At 29.8% G+C, this 26183-nt stretch overlaps 1 protein-coding gene across 3 annotated transcripts in view; it reads left to right on the forward strand.

Annotated features, from left to right (window-relative positions):
• Window positions 1-26183, forward strand: part of LOC135963911 (uncharacterized) — a 40874-nt gene that overhangs the window by 12628 nt on the left and 2063 nt on the right. Inside the window, exons 1-5 of one of the 3 annotated variants that reach the window (XM_065515916.1) lie at window positions 4118-4295; window positions 6539-6925; window positions 23080-23346; window positions 24255-24440; window positions 24520-24661. In XM_065515916.1, the coding sequence (XP_065371988.1) occupies window positions 6862-6925; window positions 23080-23346; window positions 24255-24440; window positions 24520-24661 (659 nt within the window). In that variant the 5' untranslated portion in view covers window positions 4118-4295; window positions 6539-6861. Of the gene's footprint in view, window positions 1-4117; window positions 4296-6538; window positions 6926-23079; window positions 23347-24254; window positions 24441-24519; window positions 24662-26183 lie in introns of those variants that run through there. The other 2 variants (XM_065515917.1, XM_065515918.1) reach the window with 2 other exon arrangements.

Consider the following 26183-nt stretch of genomic DNA (forward strand, 5'->3'; position numbering starts at 1 on the left):
TATCTGATACTATGTTCCAAAGTGAAGCATATCCCAGAGAGAGCGTTCTGCATCGATCGAAACAAATAGTAGTCAGACGGAGTACGGTCTGGACTATAAAGTGCGTGAGGTAAAACTTCCCGAAAACTTAATTCTAAATAGTTTTTAACACGTATTGCATAATTTGGCTGAGTATTGTCATGCTGGAATATTACGGCTTCATGCTTGGCCGCATATTTTGGGTGTTTTTCGGCAAATTCACGCTTCAATTGATATAAAGTGTAATATATTTAACTATAGATACATATTTAAATAGCTTGACACTGGACTAGAGACTGGTAATTCCATTTGTTTTCAACTTGAATTCCAGCAAATATAAGCATAGCGTTATTACTTCTGTAGTTTTCAATAAACTCCATTACGGAAAAATGGATATTTTCATAATTATAATTATTTATTCATTAACGGTAACGTTATTTTAAATACATAATTTCGAAAACTGTATTTCAGCGATAAGGATAACTGGAGTTATTTCGGTAACGGTAGAAGACCTGAATGTATATTTTAAGGTTATAGATATTAGTTAAAATTTAAAAAGCAGTCAATAATTAATTATATTTTTCACTAACCAATTTCCTATTTTTACTTTTCTAAAACACAGTGCATAATAGGAAAAACGCGTGCTAACCACTATTTAAATACAAAAATAAAACATGAAATGAAGAAAAACTAAAACTTGCTTTTGGAAAAAACTTGAATAATAAAATATTGGTTAAATGCGAGTAAAAGCAAAAAGAAAATAAATAGAAAAAAATCTTCACACACACATTCATATATCCAATTTCCAAATGACGCCATAGTTGCCACCCATTAGTAAAACAGCGGGCATAACCGTTTTTTATTCGTAGCTGTTCATATAGCGGCAACAACATGTTGCTGTTAGAAAAAAGCACACACGAGCACAAAGAAAATCTATCTATTCATATAAAAAAAATGTTTGTTTACACTCACCAAATAAAACAATAACAAAAATCTATATAAAAACAAACAGAGAGAATCGGCTAATATAAACAAATCGACACTGGGGAAAAAAACCTAATAGATACACGAGAATACACCACTCTTTATGTATTAGGAACAGTAATGACAATGTGGCGGTTTTAAAGTAAGTTTTTAAATCATTTTTTATAACCACTACAAAAAGATGGGGTGGTATATTGATTTTGTCATTATGTTTGTGACACATCGAAATAATGATCGCAAACCCACAAAAGTAAGCAAACATATACATATACAAAATCCACAGAAATTGGTGCCTATATTATATAACAGCCGAATATAATACTCTTTCTTACCATTAGCTTTTTTGATAAGTGAGAATTCCAAGTGAGGGTCCGTCCTATCAAGAGTAACCCCAAGATATGTCCCCTTCTTAAAAAACCATATAGATGCGTCATTCAATGTAGGCTCTATGAGTCTAATCCGCTTCGTAAATGGTACAAGAATTGTCTTGGCTGGGTTGATGGTTAACCCTCTTTCCATACTACTTGGTGGTTATATTCAGAGCAGTCTGCATCCTACATCCCACCCAGTAACAGAAATTACTAAGTCGGAATCCTAAGTTGTTAAGTTTATCCAGTAGTTCAACGATAACCAGAGTCCTAAGTCCTTAATAACCCTCGATGACAGCTTTTCCAAAATCCATTTCCTTATTATATGCAGAACCCTATACAGTGCTAGATTAATAGCACCGCCTGACGTATTGTCGAAGGCAGCCTATTACCTTCTCGATTAGCTGTTACATGATGCATGGCAGTTACCGATGAATGGAAGTTACACACATGATGAATGGCAGTTATCGAAGATTTATCAGGTTGATAAACAAACTGTAAACGATGTATTTGATTAATCAAAATATAAGTATCCCTTATGCAATTATCGAGTAGTTTTTTCCATCGCTTTAAAAAAACGAGCTGAGACTAATTGGTCTGTACGACTTTGGCGGTTGTTCAGATTTACCCCCAGTCTTACGTATAAAGACCACTTTAACCTCGAGTCACTGGCTCATGACAAGCCAGTAGACTTGATTAGAAAAATTCCATATGTTCCTGTAGATTTGAATGGGCTAAATTTAGATATCGCCCGCTTTACCCGCTCTAAACCAATGATTCTATCTACAAACCGGAGATTACGTTTAGTTATTGAGGGAACCCATGTGTGAATCGGTGTTGGACTGAAAGGGATTGAACCAGAAAAGTGAGTATCCAGAAGAAGTTTGCTGGTCTCCTCCTGTGATTCAGTGTACGTACCAGTACTCAGGACGTTTCAGTACACAGAGACTATCGGTATGTCTTCTGTAGCCGAATAGCTTCCGGCTTTCTCGCAGTAGCTAAGCCACGTTGATAATTTTAATCTCCTGGTTTTCTTATTGTATTCAGTGAGAGCCGTTTTGTAGGTGATCCAGTCAACTGTATACCATTGTACTATTTCACCACCAGGGTACATCCCTCTTCGGTCTCCTTGACTTTAGTTGAGAACTGGATTTGAAGGCATTACGAATGTTCGAACTTAATTCATTGGCCTCAAAATCAATTTTCATTGCGCTAAATATTGAGCTCCTATTGCAATTTTCAGTATTGCCTAAGTGAAAGCTAAAAAGTTCCCAATTCGTATTTTTGGGATTGCGAAATTTCGCTTCGTACGCCAAAGAATCTTCGATATCGAACATTGATGATTAGACAAAGAAACATCATCAGAGACGTGCCAGTTTTTAATGGCATAGGATAGGTTATTGCTAGATAATGTGAGATCTAAAACATTCTGTCTAATAATATTCCTGAAGTTTGTTGATTTCCTTACCTCCCCAAATCGTATGATTAGCATTAGCATCACAGCAAATAATACATCCTAGGTTTCTGTTTTGGCAATATTCTACCAGCTTAGAAACCTCTGATAAAGGCTCTATTACATCATCTCCTGGCAGGTAGCCAGAGGCAATGATCAGTTAGTGTTCGCCTGCTATCGATGGGACATTTGCCCGTATCGCCACAGATATCCAGGAGGTCTTTGTTGAACCCCCGGCATAGCAAATCAAACGCTGCCTTGGCGTGGTGAAGATTCACCTGAAGGTACTTCAAGTGCATCTTGCATTTAATTTCAATGTTAAAGATAGAAAAAAAAAACAAAATTTACAAACGTTTTTATAAAACAAATCGTAATAATAATCATTTTATAATCGAACTTAAAATGGTAGATCGAAAAATCGATTATGAGCATTTACTGTTAATCAATATATATATATAATATTAAAAAAAAATCTGAAATTTAAAAAGCCTTTGAATCAAATATGACACTTTCGGAAAATATAGAATTGAAGTCAAATCTAATATAAGTAGCCCTATTAAGTTTTAGCCAAATTTCAGCTACTAATTTAGGCAAGTTCTGACTCGAATGTTTGCACAGAAATAGGCATGTACAAGCAGATAATTAATTTTCAAGTTTTATGATGTTTTATCGTCTCCTGTAAAATTACTCAAATTTATATTATACACCCTTATTGATAAATAAATTTAGACAATTAATAGACTGGAATATATTTTCAGTTCCGCAGCAGGATTCCTCATTTGCCTAAGATCTTTTACAACATCATCTATTGTTGTGAAATACATATAATCGGTAAAATATATTCATGAAGGTTTAGCATTCAAGTGAGCGATAGTGTACTAGCAGAGAGAATAATAAAACATTTCAGACAACATTTTTTTTGTCGAAATAAGTTATGAGAACAAATAAAAAATGTTTTATTATATGACTTTAAAATTTAAAGTTTAAATAGGCTTTTAATTGCTGTAATATTATTAATTTTATAAATTCTATAAAAATTTGATTTTTTTCTGGATATCGCTATTATTGTCATCACTAACTGGCCGCACTCACAAAATAACGTTAGAAAACCTCAAATTACAATTTATCATATAAAAAGCAACTCGCACACAATGGAAATAATTGTATCTGTGTGTAAATCATACTTAACTGTGTGTATATGTGTTTTTTTTTGTTTTTATCCAAATTCCATAACAAACTTGTATGCTCTGGGTGTTTGATGTTGAAAAAGTTTCATGTTTTAGTTCCACTTCGACGGCTCCATAATACAGTCGTGTTGTAACGGTTACACTAGCGAACGGCGCCAAAACAAAAAAAACGTAATTCCAAATAAATTCGAAATCAAAGTGTTTGACTGGCGCGCTTTTGAATTAATTAATAGCAATTAAATAAATTTAAAATGATTTTGCATTTTTCCAATAAAATAATAACAAGTAATAATTGTTTTCGAATGAAATGATATTAAAAATGCAAAAATAAAGTGCAACAATTTCTGAAATACAAAGTTCATGGTTAAAATACGAGTTCATACAGATGTTTTATAATACATATAAATTTATACATATTTGTATTTAATTAACTTTTGCATACACATGGTTGGATTTAGAAATGTTTAAAGGGGATTTTAAAAATATTAAGTGTTTTTTTGTTGCTTATTGAATTGTGTTTACATACTTATTTGTGTTGTTATTGAATTAAAAGGTGTAAAATCTTAATGCAGTCACTCTAGTTAAATTCAAAAAAATATTTACATTTAAATTTTTATCTTTAATTGAGTTTGATCAACAGATCATATGATGTTTAAAAGTCGTGTGTGCAAACAAATCATTAAAATTATTTAAATAACAAAATGTTTTTTTTCTTATTATTTATTGTTTATCAATTAATTATAATTTTAAGTTTGAAATTTATGAGAATTTAAGTGAAATATGAATGTGATATTTGAAATAATTATAACTTTTTAAACCAAAGTGATAATTTTTCAATTACTTTGCTAGTTCAAATTTTTAACCGCTTTTCTCATCTATTTTTACATTTCAAGGGACTTTTTGGTCTTTTACTAATTCTTTTTATATCCATACAAATGGGTATTGGGTGTATGACTTAAAAATGCGGAATTTTTTTTTTTAAATTTTTTGCTTTTATTTTGAAACTTTTGTACAATATAAATTTATTCAAAATACATATTGTCCATTGTAAGCTATGACCTTTTCCCATCTTACTGGCAACATATGGATTCCGAGCCAAAAGAACTGCTCATCTTTTGAGGCCAAGAACGAATTAAGCCTATATCGGATACTCTGCTCCAAAGTGAAGCGTATCCCAGAGAGAGCGTTTAGCATCGATCAAAACAAATAGTAATCGGATGGGGCACGGTCTGGACTATAAAGCTGGTGAGGCAAAACTTCCCAACCACATCATTCTAAATACTTTTTAAGAGGTATTGCAACGCTTTCATGTATGGCCGCATATTCTGGGCGTTTTTCGGCCAATGCTCGCTTCAAACGAATCAGTTGCGTTCGGTACATCATCAAATACAGATAATTACCTAAGCGCCATGGATATTTGGTGTCGATTCGGCTGATTGGCCGGGCTTCACATACGATCTCTTACGTTTCGTGTTATTGTAATGGATCCAGTTTTCATCGCAAGCAATGATTCAAGGTCTATCGGCTTCAATTCGTATGGTACCCAATTTCCTTGCATTTGGATAAATCCTGCTGCAAACATTTTGAAATTGTTCTTGTTGAGTTTGACAACAATCTTCATGGATTAATGTTGTTTACACTACAATGTTCCATAACACTGTGTGTAATTTTTTGAGTCATGGAAATATAACCATATACGGACACCAGTACGTGATAAAAGACCAAAAAAAAAGTCATGCACTTTTTTATGGGTTTGCTAACTATGGACCTGAACAGGGGAAAAAAGGTAAAAAAATCTAATTTTTTTTAAAGATTTTTGCGATTTTGAAGATGAAGGTTTTTTAAAATTTTTGTTCTATATGGCAAGGGCTACAACTTTGCCTCAGAGAGTAAAATTCCGAACTGTTTGCAAGATATGAGCCTGAGAAAATGATCACTTTTTTGCAAAAAATTACATCTTTGAGGGCCCATAAAAAAGTGCATGCCTTTGGCCAAAACTGGTATTTTTTTTGGTTTTTATCACTTAGTAGCACTGTGTAACTAAGTGAGAATAAATGACAGACCCTTGAAAATGACAAATAAGTTATTAAAAACTAACACCGCATTCAAAAGATATGCCATCTATTGTAAATTCCGCATTTTTAAGTCATATACCCGATAATAAGCTGTAACTTTAACAATATCGTTATTTCAGTACATTTGCTAATAAAAAATAGCACTAAATGAAGTGATCGAGAAAAACTATAAGTATTTCCGAACTCCAATAAAACAGTATTTCTAAATAAGAACCCCTGAATAACAGATCAACTTCTGCCCCATGGGGCTAAATTATTGCGAAAAATACTCTTAAATGCGCCCAGTCTCTAGAAAACAGATTTCGGCTTCTTCGAAACTTTGGTGCATCAACTCTTGAGGCTGATCACTTTGCCTTAATAGTTGTCATAAAGACCTAATACTTTACCATTTTTGCATTAAAAATGATTTTATCACAAATGTTAATTAATTTATTGTTATTTTTTTTATTTTAGCATTTCGTTACAAAACTCTAATTATTCAATAAAGCAAAAAAATAAAAACAAAAATACATACATAACAATCTAACAATTAACAAGATTGTAAATCCCTAAAAGTATTTAACAATAAGTACCAGTAATTCGATAAAAAAAATAATAACAAAAACAATACGATTATAGTAACAATAACATGTTAAACAATTGTTAATAACTAAATTTGTCGGAGAGAGCAAAATTAACAACACAACATTTAACGGATTTACTCGATTGTGAGTGCGGGGGCGTGAGAGTTTAGGAAAGTGTTACAGAGTGTTCAAAATAAAAAAAGGCATGTCACTATGGAGCTGATAAGGAAATATCAGCAAGGAAAATTAACCACCACCGATGTGCGAAAGCTTAATAGTATGTAATTGTTTTTTTATTTTATTTTTTGTTAAAAAATTTTATTTTATTTATGAATATACTCGTATAACAACAGTTAATTACATTTTTTTATAATAAATTAGATTTTAATTGTTTTTTTTTTTGTGTATGAAAACAAATTCAAAATGCTGTCTATAAAATAAAAATATAATGACCATTAATGGGTTGATGAATGGGTTTAAGCTAGAGTTTCCAAAAAACTGAAGAATTTCAAAACCGCGGTTTCGGTTTTAAAAAATTGTAAAAAAATTGTCTAATTGTAATTTATATTATATTAAATTATTTTACTTATGTACATAATAGTTGGTAATAGTACTATTTATTTATTGTAATAGTACTTTTGGAATATATTATAATAATAAACCTAAAAATTAGACACACATGATTCTGAATGAGTTAGAATTCCCAAAAGGTGACTTTAGTGGTACCGGGTCAGCCAGTATTCCATACTTTTTTTGGATATTTGAAAATAACTAAGTCTTTGTTAAAAACATTTTATTTTGCATTCTTTTTTTTAAATTAAATAAATAAACAGTCATTTGAATTTTAATTGTCAGGAAATACTTTCGATGAAAAAGTCTGTTTTTCATTTCTAATTTTTTAATTTATCTACTGAAGATAGATTAAAAGTAAAAACCGTAGAATAATTGTCGGTTTCGTTTTTAGGCCTTGAAAAATATTTTAAAAGTACACAGAAATAAATTTAATTTGAACATTCCTAATTGTCTTCTAATAACACTAGTTTACAATGTTTTTGCTCATGAATTGAAACATATGGGGATTTGTGTAATTAGGTATTCTAACTTCGGAAAAAATATTAAAAAAAATCCTGGACGTCAAACTTTTGAGATATTTCTTGAAAACGAAACATATAAAAATTTAAATTAAATTAGTACAAAAAAATTAAAAGTGAAGTGTTTTAGTCCTCTTTTTATAATTATTTTCATTTGTCTCCCTCACGACACTCCCACAGTAGTCTCCTAGCATATTCTGATCCCAAAAACCTTGATAATTCCTCTCGAAAATCTTCAAATCTTGATGGAAACGCTCTCCATGTTCGTCACTCATGTGTCCGAGGTTTTCCGGGAAAAAATCCACATGAGAATGTAAAAAGTGAATTTTGAGGGATATATTTACACCCATCAGTTCAAAATTATGTAATAAATTCGCAACAATATCTCTGTAATTTTGACTTTTCTTATTCCCCAAAAATTCTTGAACAACAAGTTTAAAAGAATTCCATGCTGCATTTTCAACGTCGGTTAATAGACACTCAAATTTGGTATCAACCAAAATGTTTCTTATTTGAGGACCCACAAATATCCCTTCTTTTAGTTTAGCCTCAGAAAGACTCGGGAACACGCTACATACATATTGAAATGTTGGTTTTGTCTTATCTAAAGCTTTTACGAAATTTTTTTATGTAAATAAGCATTTTGCACTGAATAATTTTTCCGCAAATAAAACAAAAATGGTCTGGGTTTATTTTACACTTTCTAGAAGACATTTTAAAATAGTTTTTACTTTAGAGTTTTGTATTTAATAGCGATTTATTAACGTTTATCTACAGGAAAGATGTACTTTTAAACAGTATTTATTTTTTTCCCGTTAATTTTTTTTGGAATTTGTCAAAAGAATACAACTCTGAAAGTATCTAGTAGCTTCGCCAGAGTGTTATGTACCCAAAAACGATGTAAATACCTAATTACCACAATTCGGTACACTACAGTATACATTAGTAGTACTCAGGTCAGGGGAAAAATAAAAACCCATATATCTCAAAATTTGGACGTATAGAAGGGAAACAAAAAATGGTCAATTAACTAGCGTCCCTAGCTCTTCTCGAAAATATAAGTTTCATTCCATGAGCAAACAAAAATGTTTGATTTGTAAACTAGTGTAATTAATACGTGCAGAAATTGGACATTCTACCAAATTTTGTGTGGATCGGTCCATAATTAACTGTATTTAATGCCCATATAACCCCTATATCAGAAAAATATTTTATTGCCAATAAATAATTTAAAGTTTAACAAATTAATCACTCTATTACATTCTGTACAGTTCGGACAATAACTGATTCAATCGATATTGATGGTGGATATACAAGATTCGGCACAGCCGAATATAACACTATTACTTGTTTAATTTTGATTAAATCGTCTAGCATCGTTATGACGATTTGCTTCTCTATATACAACGTGAATTTTTCTCTTTAAGGCAAACTAAAGTGTGATCAATTTTTTGTTTGATTAATTAACAACATCGTGCAAATGTCCGTGCGGCTTCGATGGGTGGTGCGCATCCAAAATGTCCAATTTTATCTGGTTGAATTTTATAGATGTATGTTGGCTTTGAAGAGCGCTGTGGTTGGTGGTTTATTCGCATAGCCCTGCGACTTAAGAAAACCCCACAAGAGAAAGTGCAACGGGTAACGGTGGCCAGTTCACAGCACGTGAGATGACCATGCCCTAAAACGCTCTTGCAGAATGTCCAATGTGTTGTGTGGCACGGAAATATTTATTTATTGACTGAAATATTTTAGATGGACTGACAAAAATTCTGATTTTTAAATCATAATTCTTCTGTGACAACTGACTTCTTGTTGCTTGTATCGATAAAATCTATGGATATAATCGAATCATGTGATTGGCAACAAATCGGAACGAATTTGTTTTGTAAAGAAATAAATCTGTAACTTTAAGAAGAAAAATTATAAAGAAATTCCCGAGAAATTACCTCTTGTAGTACAGTGATAATGATATTACAGTTTATAATGATATTACAATTTACATAAAATTTATTTATACCGAGTTATATCTCGATACCAACATTTATCAGAGATTTATGACTCAGTTTTCAAAGTGTACATTAAATTGTATCTCTTTACAATTCCATTAATTAATCATTACGAATTAATCCATATGAATAATTTTTTATTATTTCAAACGTATTAAATTTGAAAATTCATTCTTAATAGAATTAATTTATTATTGAATCGTTTAAGTTTTAGCTTAATCAATTCAAATCATTTTCTAAATTATTAAAAACAAAACAAAAACAAATTGAATGAAGGAAAAATATATTTACATTCTAAATTAATAAATTATTTATTTCAACAATGAATGAATTTAATTAACAAAAATCTAAAAACAACTATATACCATACAATTTTAAAGACAGCACAAACCACTGTTCGCAAAGAATTTCATGATATTAAGTTTTTTTTTAAAAAAAATACTTTTCTTATACAGAAACATACAATAAGTAAATAACTTTTTAACCACAAAACTTTATCACAATTCTGTCATAAAAATTGAATGTGAATAGTTTTAAATACGTTTTATCAACAAAATGTAGACTTTTTTTAAATACATATTTACACCAAAATTATTCAAATTTATTTAACTTTTAAATGGTTGAATTATTACTCTTTAATACTTATTCTCTTTAAGAAAATTGTGTACAAAAGAAATGTTTAAATTTTTATGAACTGGTTCCCTAAATAAAATAATAAAAACAAACAACAATTTTCATAAAGTGTTAATTTAAACCACAAATACTAATACAACATTGAGCCCAATATTAGTAAACAAATTTTGATTATTTATTTAAATTTCAACCGGTTTTAAAAAAAATCATTCAATTTCTTTTTGTTTTTCTAACGTGTGAATTTATTTAAACACGCATTAATAAATGTAAATGTTAAATTTATTTTATGTATGTATTTTTACAGCATTTAAACCATTTTTCTAAAAAAAGATGTTCCATCATACCCAGTATTGACAAAATGTTAAAAATTCCCATTAATCATAATTGAAGTTACCGACCGCCTTTTAAGCTGGCATCCATTTAGGTTTTTGTATTTGAAAACTTAGAATTTTAATTGTGTGTCTAAATGAATTCATAATAGTTTGTTGACCATATTTGTTATATTAAATTATTTGTGTACAATATATTTTTTGATTATTTACATATTGCTAAGAAATATTTTATTCCTCCATCTATGGTCTATGATTTTGAACTTATAACCATCAAGTTTAGAAACGTAAAGACAGTAAGCAGAAATTACTATAGTATGATGTCAAATTATAAAAATAAAAATGTTTTAATTTAAACCGAGGTTGACTGACTGAACTGAATCAGAATGGAAGGTTATTTAAGAAGTATATGTATGTATATAAGTTTGTCATTCTGTTTGTAATTTCTACATTTTTCATTTACGATATCGGAGTGAACTTTCAACTTTCCGAATTCACCAAATAACTTACATATCGATGGCTTAATATAGAAAGGTCGTATCTCAACTTTTAGTTATATTACAGGAGAAGAAAAAAACTCAATAATATCAGAAAGTGAAGTTGAAAAAAACAACAAAAAATTTGTAATATATCAAAAAATATTTTTAGAAGAGTTGTTTGTTTAAATATAAACCAAAAAATGTGCATTCCATTTTAAATGAGTTAGGGGTTTTTCATTCAAACGATTTTTTAAATGAGTTAGGGCTTTTTTATAATTACTGTAAATCTGTTATTCGTCAACATAGGAAACTGAATTTTTTAAGGGAGGTATATTTGAGTTTTGTCTACCAGAATATTTACATTAGAGTGACAGCCGATTTGTTTTTTGATTTCAAAGAGTGCCGTGTGGAATATTGTGACACTAGGCCTAAAAGTTAAGTGCTGAAAATTTGAGCCAAATCGAACAACGATTTCTGGACGCGCATCGAGGTCAAAATTTCAGATATATGTAAAATTTTACTATTTATATGGAATAAATAGGTGAAACTCGGTAACTTTCTGCATTGTTTTCTAGAAATATGTAGATTTATTTATATTAATGAATATTACATTAAAATTTTTTTTGGAAATTAACCCTGTATCTGCTTTGGGTGAAAATTACCCAAAAACTGTATTATCGCCAAAATTCGGGAAAAATTCAAATTTTTTCAGTTTTTTGTAAAAATTTTGCTACTAAATAAATACTTATGCAATTGAATGCAAAAGAATCGAAATGTGTACGTAATTATCATTGTAATGAGATATAAATGACAAAACCATTAACGTGTCTCAGGCCACTTGAACAAGAAATTTATGAAAATTTCGAGAAAAATTAAAATAAATGGTAATTTTTACTTAAAATGTATCCGTATTTAATTGTGTATGAATTTTTGTCTTAAAATATTTTTTTTTAATGACTGTTTCGAATCTCCATTTTCAAACTTTTAAAAATTTTGTTAAACTAATTTCAGAATTTGTTGATCATCATATTGGGATTTATTGAGATCATAATAGGGAATAAAAATATGAAAAAATTATGTCAATACCTCTTACAGTTTTTCCGTACCTGCGATTTAATTTTTTCGATTTTCGTCTCCTGTCAGTATCTTACATATTATTTTAAACCATATTAGTTTCTCTTTGATTATCCGATCGTTGAAGTATTATTGGAGTCTTGGGAAAACTCAAATCTAGGTAGTTTGCAACCCATCTTCTCTTCACAATAATGTTCATCTCTTTGTACTCGATAAAACTAACTCTAAATCAGTGGTTGATATAAAGAGAACATGTGTTATAATAAAATGTTATACACTTTCTTTCTCTGTTGTAATCTGATCTGCTATTTATTGTGATTTGTAATTCTTATATGATTATTTATATAATTTAAATCGTTGACATTCATGTTCTTTACATGCTCTTAATCTAAATTCATTTAATGTTGGTTCGGATATCCCCTCTTATGATGCTGGCAATGTCTCCAAATGGAGTGAACAAGCTTTTGACAGATCCAATGCCAACAGGATCATACTTTAGCTTAATTGAGATCTTGACTACATACACTGTTCGATTGTCATGCTGATGGGTTTGGAATTCAAAATGTTGTTCCCTTGCTGGGTGAGAATGGAAACGAGCATTGCCTCAGGAAAGTTGTTGACCGGTGTTAAATCATATAACTGATATTCCATTAGGCCTACAGTTTGGCGCTCTTAACGGCTTCAGTAATTTCGTCTGAAATGAAAACTACAGACATAGTTTGTCACAAACTAGAGGCTAATGGATTTTTCCCGTTTTTCCCCATTGGTCTATAAACTGCAAACTACTTACACCATTATTGCTCCTTAGATAAGATGGCTATAACCACTTATTTAGATAGAGTTTGTTCCCCAATACGGATCTCATGGTTTATTTAATTAATTCAGGTATTAGTTGGAAGATTTGTTGATCCACGTCAGCTGAGAAAAGGATCCATATCCTGATATAAATCAAGCGATTGATTTTTTCATGAAGTTTCAAAATGAAAATCGCGAATAAAAATCTTATATTTTTTAGCACGACAGATTTAACCCTTAAATGTATGATTCTTACTTTTATTTTTCTATAAAATATCAAATATTTAGTTGATTTTTATTTATTATATTTCATTTAGCTTTAGTTTGATTTAGAATTTCGTTAGCTGAAACTTTTCGTACTGCATTTGATTTTTTTGAATTAGAATCTGAATTAGTATCAAGCTTATATTCGTCTAAAATTAAGTGGAACTGGAATGTAGACAATTGGCAACATTAAAGGGTTAAAAATGTTGGTTCTATTTACAAAAAATGTATGGAAAGTGAGAAAAAAAACCGATATCCTAATAACGTTTCGCTTTAGAAATGAAATCATAAAATTTGGTATTCTGTAAATTTACAGAAAATAAATTTTGTTAATTATTCGTTTTTGAAATTTACTGAACAGGAGCGAATATGTGACACGAGAAAGACATTCTCTTCTGTAAAACGACCAGAATAACGTTTACGTTTTTAAAAATAATTCACAAACCCATTTCAATGTACAAAATCGTGCGATTTTGATTTAAATCGAATTCAAGTAACGATTACGTTTTTAAAACGGCTTCACTTATTTTGGTGTTCTGTAAATCGAATCCACATGATAACTCGTTTTACTTTCAAGTAAATAAATTCGTTTCAATGTACAAAATCGTTAATTTTCCCGAACATACATTTTGAAAATTATTCGGTTTTGTAAACAGGTCGTTTTAGAAATAACACGATTTACAAGACAGACACAAATTATTAATTTTAGAAAATCGCTCCATTTTGAAATTACTTGATTTACAGAAGAGGGTCGATTAAGGCATTGCTTGGTATGAGTAACTAAACTTCCTTCCAAACGTGGAAGGAAATTTTGGGGAGCTGATTTTTTACCCCTTTTAATATTTGTTACTATTTTATGAATATTTATGAAAATGTGATTTAATGAAAAAACTATGTATATGAAAGATTTCATACAAAATTAAAGATTATTAACACTGTGCTCGAATTCGACACTGTCAAGCTGGGCACCCGGTGGGTTTTTTTAGGTTAGCTCTTGTTTTTTAAAACGGCAAAATTGGAAAATGATGTTAATTTTTTCAACACATAAGTTCACAACAATAGTTCCAAACAAAACAAGTCCTAAATGAATAAAATCTGTCCACAACTTTTGATTTCATTCACAAAGTTTTTGTATGTACCTAGATTAGTCAAACCGGTTTTCGAATTATTCGAAAAACCGGTTTATTTCCAATTTTCCGGTTTTTTTAAACCGGTTTTTACAAAAGGACCGTTTTCGAGTTATTCGACAAACCGTTTTTTTTGTCACGAATTATTCGAATCGAATATTTTTTAAAATTAATTTTTAGATTTTATGCGATTACTTTTAATAATTATCTATTCCCCTTTTTAATTTTAAACAAATTTTAATACAAAAATGTTATATTTAAATTAAAAAACCAATGTTAGCAAACTTTAACAGATAGAAGCCAGAAAACATATCGAGCAAAAAATAATCAGATGGCTTTTTAACGTCACCTGTAATAAATTTGCCTAATTGTACCGTATGCAGTAACACTTTTTAATTGACTTTTTGGTCAGAACTAAATGAAAGTTCATCAAACTCTGATTTAGAATATATTGAAAGTGACTCGCTTAAAAGAAGTTCAAAATCTACACAAAAGAACTTATATTGCAACAACGAGCGACTTAAAACAAGATTTTAATTATTTGGAGAAATTTTCAAAAATATCGAATTAAATCTTTTATACAATGCAATTTTAACAGTTAGTCCATGTTTCGTCTTTAATAAAAAATAATTTAAAGAAAAATATACAATTAACTATTATTATTATAAAATATCTATTGATATTCTATTAATATACATCCTTTCTTTTGACTTAATTTGTTTTGATAAAAAAATAATTTAATATACCTAAATTCTTAAATTGACAAAAAATAAGTTTTATATAAACTGAATTAATGTCATCTAATTTCGTGATGATCGGTCCATAATTAGTCATAGCTCCCATATAATGCTCTCTTCCGAAAATCTCTTTAACGATCATAAATCTCTTAAAAATGTTGGTATAAACACAAAATTCAACAGAAATTACTTTCATATAGACATAAATCACACGACCTAATTTCATGGCGATCGGTCCATAATTAGTCATAGCTCCCATATAATGCCCTCTTCCGAAAATCATTCACAAAAATAAATTATAGTGTAGGGTATTATATGGTCGAGCTTGGCCGAACATATTTCCTTACTTGTTTTTATCAGCTGATAACTTTTTTAATAAGTATAGCTGATTTAAAAAATCAAAAAATTTGCATTTTCATACTAAATGCTATACAAAAATTAAAAGTTCAACTTTAACCTTAAATTGCTCAACAACTGCTGAACTGATTTTAATGAAATTAAAACTGGAGAAAAATTCAAGAAGTTATCTGTCCATCAAAAAAAACTTCTAAAATATCTCTATCGGTTCAAAAGTTGCAGAGTTTTGGCCGATGAAAAACGATAATGAACCACTGTGTGTCGTAGTGGATTTTTTGTTTCCTTATGTCAAAATCAATGGCACAATGTACAGTATGTGTTTTTATATTTCGGTACCTTTGCGTTTATTTTACACTTTAATCATAAAATGATGTCATGCCACTTTAAACACATTAATTTTTTCATATTGCAAAATGATATTTAAAATTTTTCGCTACGCAAGGAGTAACAGTGACATTTTTTATTATGTATGCCCAACATTATTCTCAATAAAGTTCGTATCTTTGTACTCAATACAACTTACTCTAAATCCTTTTAATGTTGGTTCGGAAATCCTCTCTTATAACATTCCAGATAGGATGATTTTTGTTGTTTATAACTAAAAGTATTTTCGAATCCTACCGGTATTCGGACATCAATTTAATGCAACCTGTTACAGTTTGAAAATTTGTCAACGTAACCACTTTTTTTAGCACAAATTTGTTTGACGTGTTTACTCTTACCAGTGTTTTGTAAGGTCAAGCAGCATCAAATAAAATAAAACTCAATTTTTTGTTTTGAATCATCCTAAGTAAAATAAGTTTATTTGCTCAAAAAAGCGTAACCACTTTTTCGTCAAATATTTGTCATGTGTGACCCTACCTTTAAGGTAAGATCAGGCATGGGAAATATTTACTTTGAAAAGTCCTATTTGGTTGCTAGATTTCAAATGTTTTCTTAAATTACCAAATATTTAAATATCATTATAATTTATAGAAAAGGGTACACAAGATTCGTTTACAACCAATATTTAGTTTATTTTTGGTTTTCAACGTTTAATGTAGTTTTGGATAAAATGCGTCATTTATACAATATATTTTTTAATTACGCTCTAATTTTGAAATTAATTTTTTTATTTTCAAATGTTATTTTTCCATAAAAAAAGCAATAGAAGTGCACATAAAATACTTAATAAATTAAAGAATTCTATGTGTGGCAGCGGTCTTAAATTTGCAACAATTAATGTCTATAGATCTTCGAGTTTGTGTGATTGTCTGCCTGGCAGTCCATGTTTAGTTGTACTGGTTTGAATGAGATAATTCACCCACCATAAAAACTGTATATTATATATTATTTTTGTATTTTAAAATTTTTATGATTTTCACACATAAATATGGATTTTTTTTGTGAGGTGAGAAAATTACGCACAGCTTGAGGTGTTAGTAATAGAATTTTTTTTTTGCTAAATTAATTGCTAAACACAATTGGAAATCGAATTAAATTTGTTGTTACTGGGACTCAGTTTGAATTTAAATAAACATATCGAACCATAACCGCGAAAATATCTTAAGTGTATAACAACAAACTTGGTACTAGGGATGCCAGACGCGCCCGGATTTTTCGAGACCCCGGGATTTATCGTAATTTTTAGTTGGTATAAACTAAAGCATAATTTTAGGCAGCTTAAAAAAAATTTATTTCGAATTTTTTAAAGTTTTTGCGGTTTTGATCTTGAAGATGTGGTTTTATTAATTTTATATGTTCACAATTTTTGTACAATTTCCTCAAGTAAATAAATATGGGTATTTGAAACATTGGTTAAAAAGAAGAAATTCTAAATTTTAAAAAATATTTTTTTGTTTGCAAAAAAATTTATATTTTTAAAACGACTGCGAAGATTAAAAACATGTTAAGCCTTTCTTAAAGGTAATTTTTGTTACGCGAATATATGTCGTGCACCCTCCTCCATTTTCGAAATAACGGTATATCTCGAAAATACGAGCTAACCTAAAAAAAACGGTTAGCACCACTGAATTCAGCGTACCCGAATTAGTTTAACCCACCGGGTGCCCCGCTTGGCAGTTTTTTCAACTAGCACAGTGTAATTGCTGATTATTTGAAACAAATAAAAAAATTACTTGAGGACACAGTTAATTAAATGCAGTGTTGCCAATTCTTGGCTAAAAAGTGGCTAAAAAGGTCTAACATTTTTAAATTAAAAAACACATACATTTTACACAAAAACAACTTAGAATGTTACATTTGGCTATGCCGAATAGATCAACAAAAATGTATGAATATAACACACGTATAACACACAAATAACGTAATATGTGGCCACACGTATATCATATGCCAATGTTTTTAAAACCTTGTATTTATCACCTGGCCTGCAAAATGCTCCTAGGCAAATTTTTTATATGAAAGCCAAATTTTAAAGTAATCCTTTGTGATAACTTCGAAATCGATGGAGAATATTTTGATAAGTTAATATGTATATGGCTAATATGCTTCTCAAGTAATGCAGAAAAAAATATTCTAAAAATTATACACGTCGTCGGACAGAATTGATTTTTATTGGTCAAAACATATATTTTGTCATTACTTAATAAACATATCAAAACGAAGGTAGCCAAAATATTTTGTCAAAATATTGGAAATCACGGGTGTGGTATGCTGGTAAACATAAATATTTAATTTAAAATTAAAAAGTTAATTTTTTTTATCGATAATGGACTGAAATTTGTTTTCTAAATTGTTTGGATTGTAGTCTTTAAAACCGGTATACATGGCCTGTGTAAGGTGTTATAAAATATTTTTTAAAGTACTATATTTACGACAAATTTTAATTTTAGAGGAACGTAACTTTTAAGGATCAAAAAATACTTCGCCCTATATATAATTTTATAAACGCCAGTACAACATTTTTTAATATTAACAATTTTTATTCATATAACGCTAATTTTCTCTATATTATTTATGGCATTTTAATTTAAATTTTTATTTAAATGTTTGTAGTCGTTTTCATTTTACCTGCATATTGGCATAAGTCTAATATACGCGATAAAAAAATACTAAAATATCTCAATCGTTTCAAAAGTTACAGAGTTTTGGCCGATGAAAAACAATTTTGAGCAACTGTGTGTCCCAGGCAAGAATACAACATGTATACAATATTTGTATAAAATGATATAATTTGAGAACTAGAGCAATTTTGAAGAATATATGGAAGATTCCAACAATTTGTATGTGCTTAAATTGTTTACTGGTTCAACATTTTTAGTTAATTTTTGTCATAATAACTATTCCTGCCAATTTTTTTGAACTGATTTACTCATTTCCAACAGCAAAAATATCAGATCATTAGAGTAAATATATGTATAAGTTTTAATTTATGGCTAAATGAAAATAAAAAAGGCTAAAAAATGGCTAAAGGCTAAATTAATTTTTTAGTGGCTAAACAAGATTGAAAAGGGCTAAATTTAGTCAGAAAAGAGCTAAATTGGCAACACTGATTAAATGTCTAAATTACACCTAAAATATTTGTTTGTTTTGCATTTAGATATTGTATAATAAAATACGAAAAAGAACGACTATAATTATACAACAAGATAAATTTGTAAATATTTGCTCTATTTCTGTTTATTTAACCATAAATTAGCTTGTAGTTTCCTTTTTTAATTTTTAATATTTTCTTATTTAAGTTACGGGAATCTATTAAAAAAGTCAAGAAATTTGAGTCCGTGAAAAACGACTCAATATGTAACCTACAATATCTTTTTGGTATTTGTAATAAGTAAAAATATTACATGGTTTTAAATACCCTTCATGTAAAATGTTAGAACTAGAATCGGTTCTTATAATTTAGATCCAGTCATGTGAAAACCTTCTCTGCAACGATTCTTAGTAGAAGAAATATATAAACTCAAATTTGCTATATTGGGAAATTAATTGCAATATGAAGTATTTAAATTTATTTTAAAATTAAAGAAACTTAACTGGTTTCCTAATATTTCAAACTAATTTTTGTAACAAATACGAACAGTATTTAAAAACGATTACACTGTGTAGGTAGGGTATTGAAACAACATTGTTTACTTAATGTAAATATAAATACAATATATTGATTGTTTTGGCATTTTTCCGCTTTTTATTTGTTTTTATTAACCAAAACTAATAAATATGTAGTTAATTCTAAAATTTGTTGTTGTAGGAAGAAAGATGATCTCATAAGCCAATATTAAGATTATTGTGAAAAAAAACGAAAAAAAAGAAATCAACAATAACAAAGCATAAAGAAATATTACTACCATAAAATCTAATTGAAAATGAATACAATATTTGTATAATATTTGTTTGGTTCTAATTACAGGCACGTGTTAGTTAAGGCCCGCCAAAACTTTAAAAAAAATTAGCTACATCTTTCCGTTTAAGTATTGGAAAATCGAAATTTCGATATATTCGGGGTTGTCATAGAATCCAATCATTGCACTATAGGCTCAGTGACAGTTTTTTTAGGCAATAAATCACAGGAAGTAGCTAGGCACTTGAAATTTTGTACAACTGACTATGAGACCTACCAAAGGCCTTAGTAAAAATTTCAAGTGGATGGAGCAGTGCCCCGCCCACTTCTAGCGGAATCTTATAGTGGTACTAAGGGAAAAAGATCAATTGAAATAGAGTATAGTTTAATCATTTTTTATTGGTTTCTATAATGATTTTTAAAATGTTTGGTAACAATTTTAAGTCGACCCGCTCAATACTGTGCCCGTGTCGGTGGGAGGGTCATTATCAAAAAATTCGGTATCTCGGGAACTATTGGAGATATTGCTACGAAATTGCACACGGTTGGAGCTAAGGTGTTTTCGAGTTGATTTACAGTTGTTGACCACATTTAACCTTCGCTTTACCAATACCCACCCGGGTAACCACATCGTTTTTATTGGTTTAATATTTTTTTTAATGTTGTTTCGATTTAAATGAAATTTATACTCACTGAACAAATTTTAAGGTTCTATAGAATTTAATAGAAACATTTTAAACTTTTTATAAGGTTTTTTTAAATTTTTTAAAATTTCATTCGTCGCATATACATATTTATAAAAGTGTAGTGTCACCCGGGTGGGTATTGGTAAATCATGTACATAAAAAACCTTTGGTAAATCGAAGGCTAAAAAAAATCGCCAAAAATCTATTTATGATCCGACTGAGCTGAAATATAAATTATAAATAGTCCTTGAGAAGGTCTACAAAAAAGACGCTTACATGTGTAGGTTATCTGTTTTGGTTTAAGAGATATTTAGTTTTATTTTTTATACCAAAACACATCAATTAAACAAATTGCCCAAATCTTCGTCCAATCGAGATATGTATATTGGACAATTGTTAAACGTAAATTTAAAAAGAGTACAGGTACAGTAAATAATCAGATTTTGATGAGAACAAAGTGGAATAAATATGCTGGAATAACGGTAGAAGTGGGAAGAAAAGTTGTGCAGCTATTAATGGGAGGCATAATAAGAAAAGCCAGAAAATTTATTCGCAATAAAGACACATAAAACTAGTTATATTTTTTTAAAGCTTAACATACGTTGTTTCATTTAAAAGTTATGCTCGCTTTAATCCGTACCTATTTTAAGTGGCCACTTGTTTATTTTTGGGCCACCTTGTCACAAGGTAAACAGAAGGCAATAGAAGGGAAGCCAACATTTTAATTTTAAAGTTATCAACGTTTTAAATATTCGGTTGCAAAATGGTTGCTTCGGTCGGTCGTATATTTTTAAATCCCTTTTTTCAACGAATTTTCATTTCATTCATACTCTAAGTTGATCGTGAGGCAGTAAATTTGTATACCCTACACCACCATAGTGGGGAGGGTATTATGCGTTTGTGCAGATGTTTGTAACGCCCAAAAATATTAGTCTAACACCCACCTTAAAGTATACCGATCCACTTAGAATCACTTTCTGCGTCGATTAAACGATGTCCGTCCGTCCGTCTGTTCGGCTGGGTGGCTGTCCATGTAAACCTTGTGCGCAGAGTACAGGTCGCAATTTTGAAGATATTTCGATCAAATTTGGTGCATATTATTTTTTCGGCCCAAGGACCAAGCCTATTGAAACTGGCTGAAATCGGTCCATTATTTCACCTAGCCCCCATACAAATGTCCTTCCGAAATTGGACTTTATCGGTCATAAATGTTTAATTTATAAATGTATCTCCACAAATTGCGCTCCAAATAAGTTTTATATGTATAAAATTCATGTCACCAAATTTTTTTACGATCGGTCCATAATTAGTCATAGCTCCCATATAGACCCGCTTCCGAAAATCACATTAACGTGCATAAATCGCTTAAAAATGTTGGTATACTCACAAAATTCAACAAAGTAAACTTACATATAGACACAAATCACACGACCTAATTTCATGGTGATCGGTCCATAATTGGTCATAGCCCCCAGTGGGCCTTAGCCCACTTCCGAAAATCACTCAAAAATATAAATTATTGAAATTTTAAAAGAAAAATGTTTTTACTCTTTTACTTAGTGTAGGGTATTATATGGTCGGGCTTGACCGACCATACTTTCTTACTTGTTTTCATTGAATGCGTGAAAGTCTCTTAAAATCTTTCTCGCATAGAGCCAAACACGGTCGACGCTTCATAGAGCCGTTCTACCACCTCGCTAAGATGGAGCCCATTTGGGCATCAAGGCTCCCGTCAGAGAGCATTTCGTTTTAATTAAGAACATAGGATGTTTTACAGTTGTAGCTTTAATAATACAGTTATCTCAATAAAAACGAAGTGATCAAGAAAAACTATAAGTATTTTCGAACTCTATGGACTCCAACAAAACAGAATTGTTACATGAGACTTCCTGCTCAGTTTTTCGTTCACTTTTAAATCACTGTGTAATTAAATGGCCCTCATCATGAAATGGTTTGGCCATCACTGATGTACACACAAGTATTTCTATTAAAATAATTCTATGGGTGAATAAAAAGACCTTGTTAAATGGAATGGAATTGTATATGCCATGTATAACTAGGAGTATATGTCTGTATAAATGGATGTCGACTATAAGTTGAACCCAGACGAGCGAGCATATTCATTTAACAAACATCATAAAAGACGTCTAAATGTCTCGAGTGCTCATGTACTTAAACGATGGTTGGCGTAGGAAAATTATACTCCTGCTGGTGTGTTAATGGAAAAAAAAAAAATTTCATGATTTTCCATAAACAAATCATTGACATGTGTGTACGAGAATTTAATGGGGTACGAGGCAAGGTAGTGTAATGGACACAAGTTCAAGTTTGTGGGAAAAATTATTAAACGATTATAAATATGTATGTAGTACATAGTATTTCTGAAAGAATGGCATTGATTTGCTAAATTAATGAAAATTTTTGAATTTATTAAAAATATTTATAAACTATTGGCGCTATTTATAATTAATTACATACATATGTATGTATATATTTTATTGTGTACATGTCTAGTGTTTATAAATTTAAATTAATGGTTTTTTAAATTGTTTTTCTATTTTTCTGTTTTAGATATAGTATTATGCCTTATGATATCGGTGGCTGCCACCTCCATTGTCTGGAGTTTATCGATACATGTGTTATCGGGGGATTTTTACAATGGTTTTATCGGTGCCAAATTAGTATTTCGTGAGCGAGATTTAACACAAATGGAAGATGCTGAGCGAGAAATTTGGAAACACGATTTGGATAGAGTTTTCAATGAAACATATACCATCGAGGCCTTAGATCAAATAAGAGCCGATGCCTTAATAATGCCTAAATTAAAAGACGATCAACGTAAGTAAAGAAATTTATTTGAGATATACATACATATATAATTTAAAGAAATTAAAGAAATGTGCCGAAATAAGTGTAACACTATTTTGAGAAACTGTTTATTTGATGTTACATAACTGTTGTAAGAACAAACAATACAAACGAGATCATTTGTATACCCTTCACCTTCCTGAGAAGGTGAAGAAGCCATGTATGTCTCTCTGTCTGTCTGTTGAAATCAATTTTCTGAAGACCCCAGATATCTTTGGGATCCAAATATTCATTAATTCTGTCAGACATGCTTTCGAGAAGTTTCCTATTTAAAATCAATAAAATCGGTCCACAAATGGCTGAAATATGCGGAAAAAACAAGGACAACGTCGATTTTTGATCTATATCTGGATTACTAAGTCATTAATATAGACAATATGGATATCTAATGAATTTTTTTTTTCACCAAAAAATAAAAATTTCAAAAACCCAACATTTTTTTTTTTAAAATTCTCACGAAAAATAATTTTAAATAACAATTCGAAACAAAATGTTTTCCAAAAAATTAAAAAAACAACTTTGGAAAAAAAAATAAATTTTGTTTACCTAAAAATATTTAGAATTTGAATTTTGAAGTATAATTTGGTGAAGGGTATATAAGATTCGACACGAATGTAGCTCTCTTACTTGTTATATTAGATATTGTTTAATTTTATAAATATTTTCTCAAGGGAAAGATAAATATTGATTTCCTACCCCCATTATTACGATGTCTGGTTATATATTAACTTAAAGTTATACTGACAGTTTTCATACAAAAATTATTTAATGTTTTAACTTTAAGTTCAAACAAAGCCAGATATCGTGTTAATGGGGTTTAGTGTTTAAATATTTGAACAATGTGAAAGTACCTTAATTTACTCTTCTCTCCTATTTAGCTTCAACCAAAAAACCTAAAGTACATAAAATATCGCATGTATTTCAAATGACAAACTCCAAAGTACCTGATTCGCCAACAATTGCAAATGAGGATGATGATGATGATGACGACATTGAAGAAGAATCAACCACAAAAGTGCCAAAAACGTTTAATATAGAAGAGGATCGTAAATTTTTATCACTCAGTATGTTTTGAAATTGAAATCTTATCTCTATTAAATATTTTTTTTATCACTCCTAATACATAACTTTTATTTAATTTAGTGACAATTGATATTCATCAAACCCGTTGGCATCAGAATACTGCTGTTAAGTTTATTTATAGTTTTCCATTTTTTTCGGAAATTATTGCCATCATATGGACTGCCATGTGTTTCATATTTCAATCGGGTGTCAAAAAGACTTGGTAAGTATTACTACTAATGCACCCTAGAGTGTTATTACAAGTTATTAAGTATTAATAACAAACAAAATGTGATATGAAAATTGATAATTTAGAGTTGGAAAATGGCTATAATACATAACAAAATTACTCAAGCAAGCATTTTTAGCACGAACATGGATAGAACTTACTAATATTTACTTATTACAAGTTCAAAAGTTCAATGAACCCACTTAAGTACGTCATGTTAAAAATTGTGGGATACATGAATTATATTATTAAACACAAAATTATGGAATACAAAGTTCGAGGCCTTTTATCACCTAAAATTTTACAAATCCTAACGATATGCAGCAAATTAATAAACTCTTCTAAAAAAAGTGTCTCTATGACCACACATCATAGTTCTAGTCTCTAGATTAACTATATATAGAAATATGTATGACAATTACAAATTTTTCTCATACAAAACTCATAGTTCTACGTACATGAATAGAACAATTATATTCTCAGCAAAATAGTTTGTCACTGTATCGAAAGACAAAGGTCATAGAATAAAATATACATAGAAGCGTTACTGAGAGACAAAGAACCTAAGTCTGTTGTCAAAAAACTAAAAATGATCACAGATCGAGCTCCTTTGATTAAACGCTTATTGGTCAAGTTATTAGCGAATTTAGATATTTTTTCTTGATTAAACGCTTATTGGCCACGTTGTTAGCAAATTTAGATATTTGGAGTTTTTATATAAAAAAACTATTTTTGTTCTGAAATATGATTAAACACAGATCGAGCTCCTTTTCTTGGTTAAATGCTTATTGGCCAAGTTGTTAGGGAATTTATTTATTGTGAGTTTTTATATAAAAACGATATTTTCTCGTAATCTCGTTTTCGAATTTTAATTAATAACATTCTGCTACAAAATAACACTTTTTGTCAGAGCTTTAAATGCTACCTAGGTGAGGACATACTAAAACCATTTTCAAAGATTTTGAAACACCTAGGTCGGTATAAAAATGTGTGAGTTAGAGGTACTCACACATTTTTATACCGATTTAAAAACTGTAAACAATTATGGATAGGCAAAGAATAAAGCTTTCATAAAATGTATGCATAACATTTATTTTCCAAAAAATTGTTTAAGTTTCTATACAAAGTTTCGCTTTATTTTTCTTACGAATTTTACTACGAACATTTAAAAACAAATTAGCCAAATAGGTGCAGCCGTTTTCCGATTTTAGATAGATCGAAAAAAGTGGCCGTAAAAGTGGGCGTGGTCAAGTTTTCCTTCAGTAAAAACTTAAATCGGATAGAACATTTAAACAAAAAATTAGCCAAATCGGTGTTGCCGTTTTCCGATTTTAGATAAATCGAAAAAAAGTGGGCGTAGTCAATTTTTCATTTCGTAAAAACCTAACATTTAAAAAAAATTCTAAATCGGTCCGACCGTTCTCAACTGATGCAATTACGAACGAACAGTGTTGCCATAAATTTTTTGAAGAAAACTTTTTATTTCTAAAAAAAGCTTTTTTTAACTACATGCATA

This window comes from Calliphora vicina, chromosome 1 (assembly GCF_958450345.1).
Source record: "Calliphora vicina chromosome 1, idCalVici1.1, whole genome shotgun sequence".
Classification (NCBI taxonomy): Eukaryota; Metazoa; Arthropoda; class Insecta; order Diptera; family Calliphoridae; genus Calliphora; species Calliphora vicina.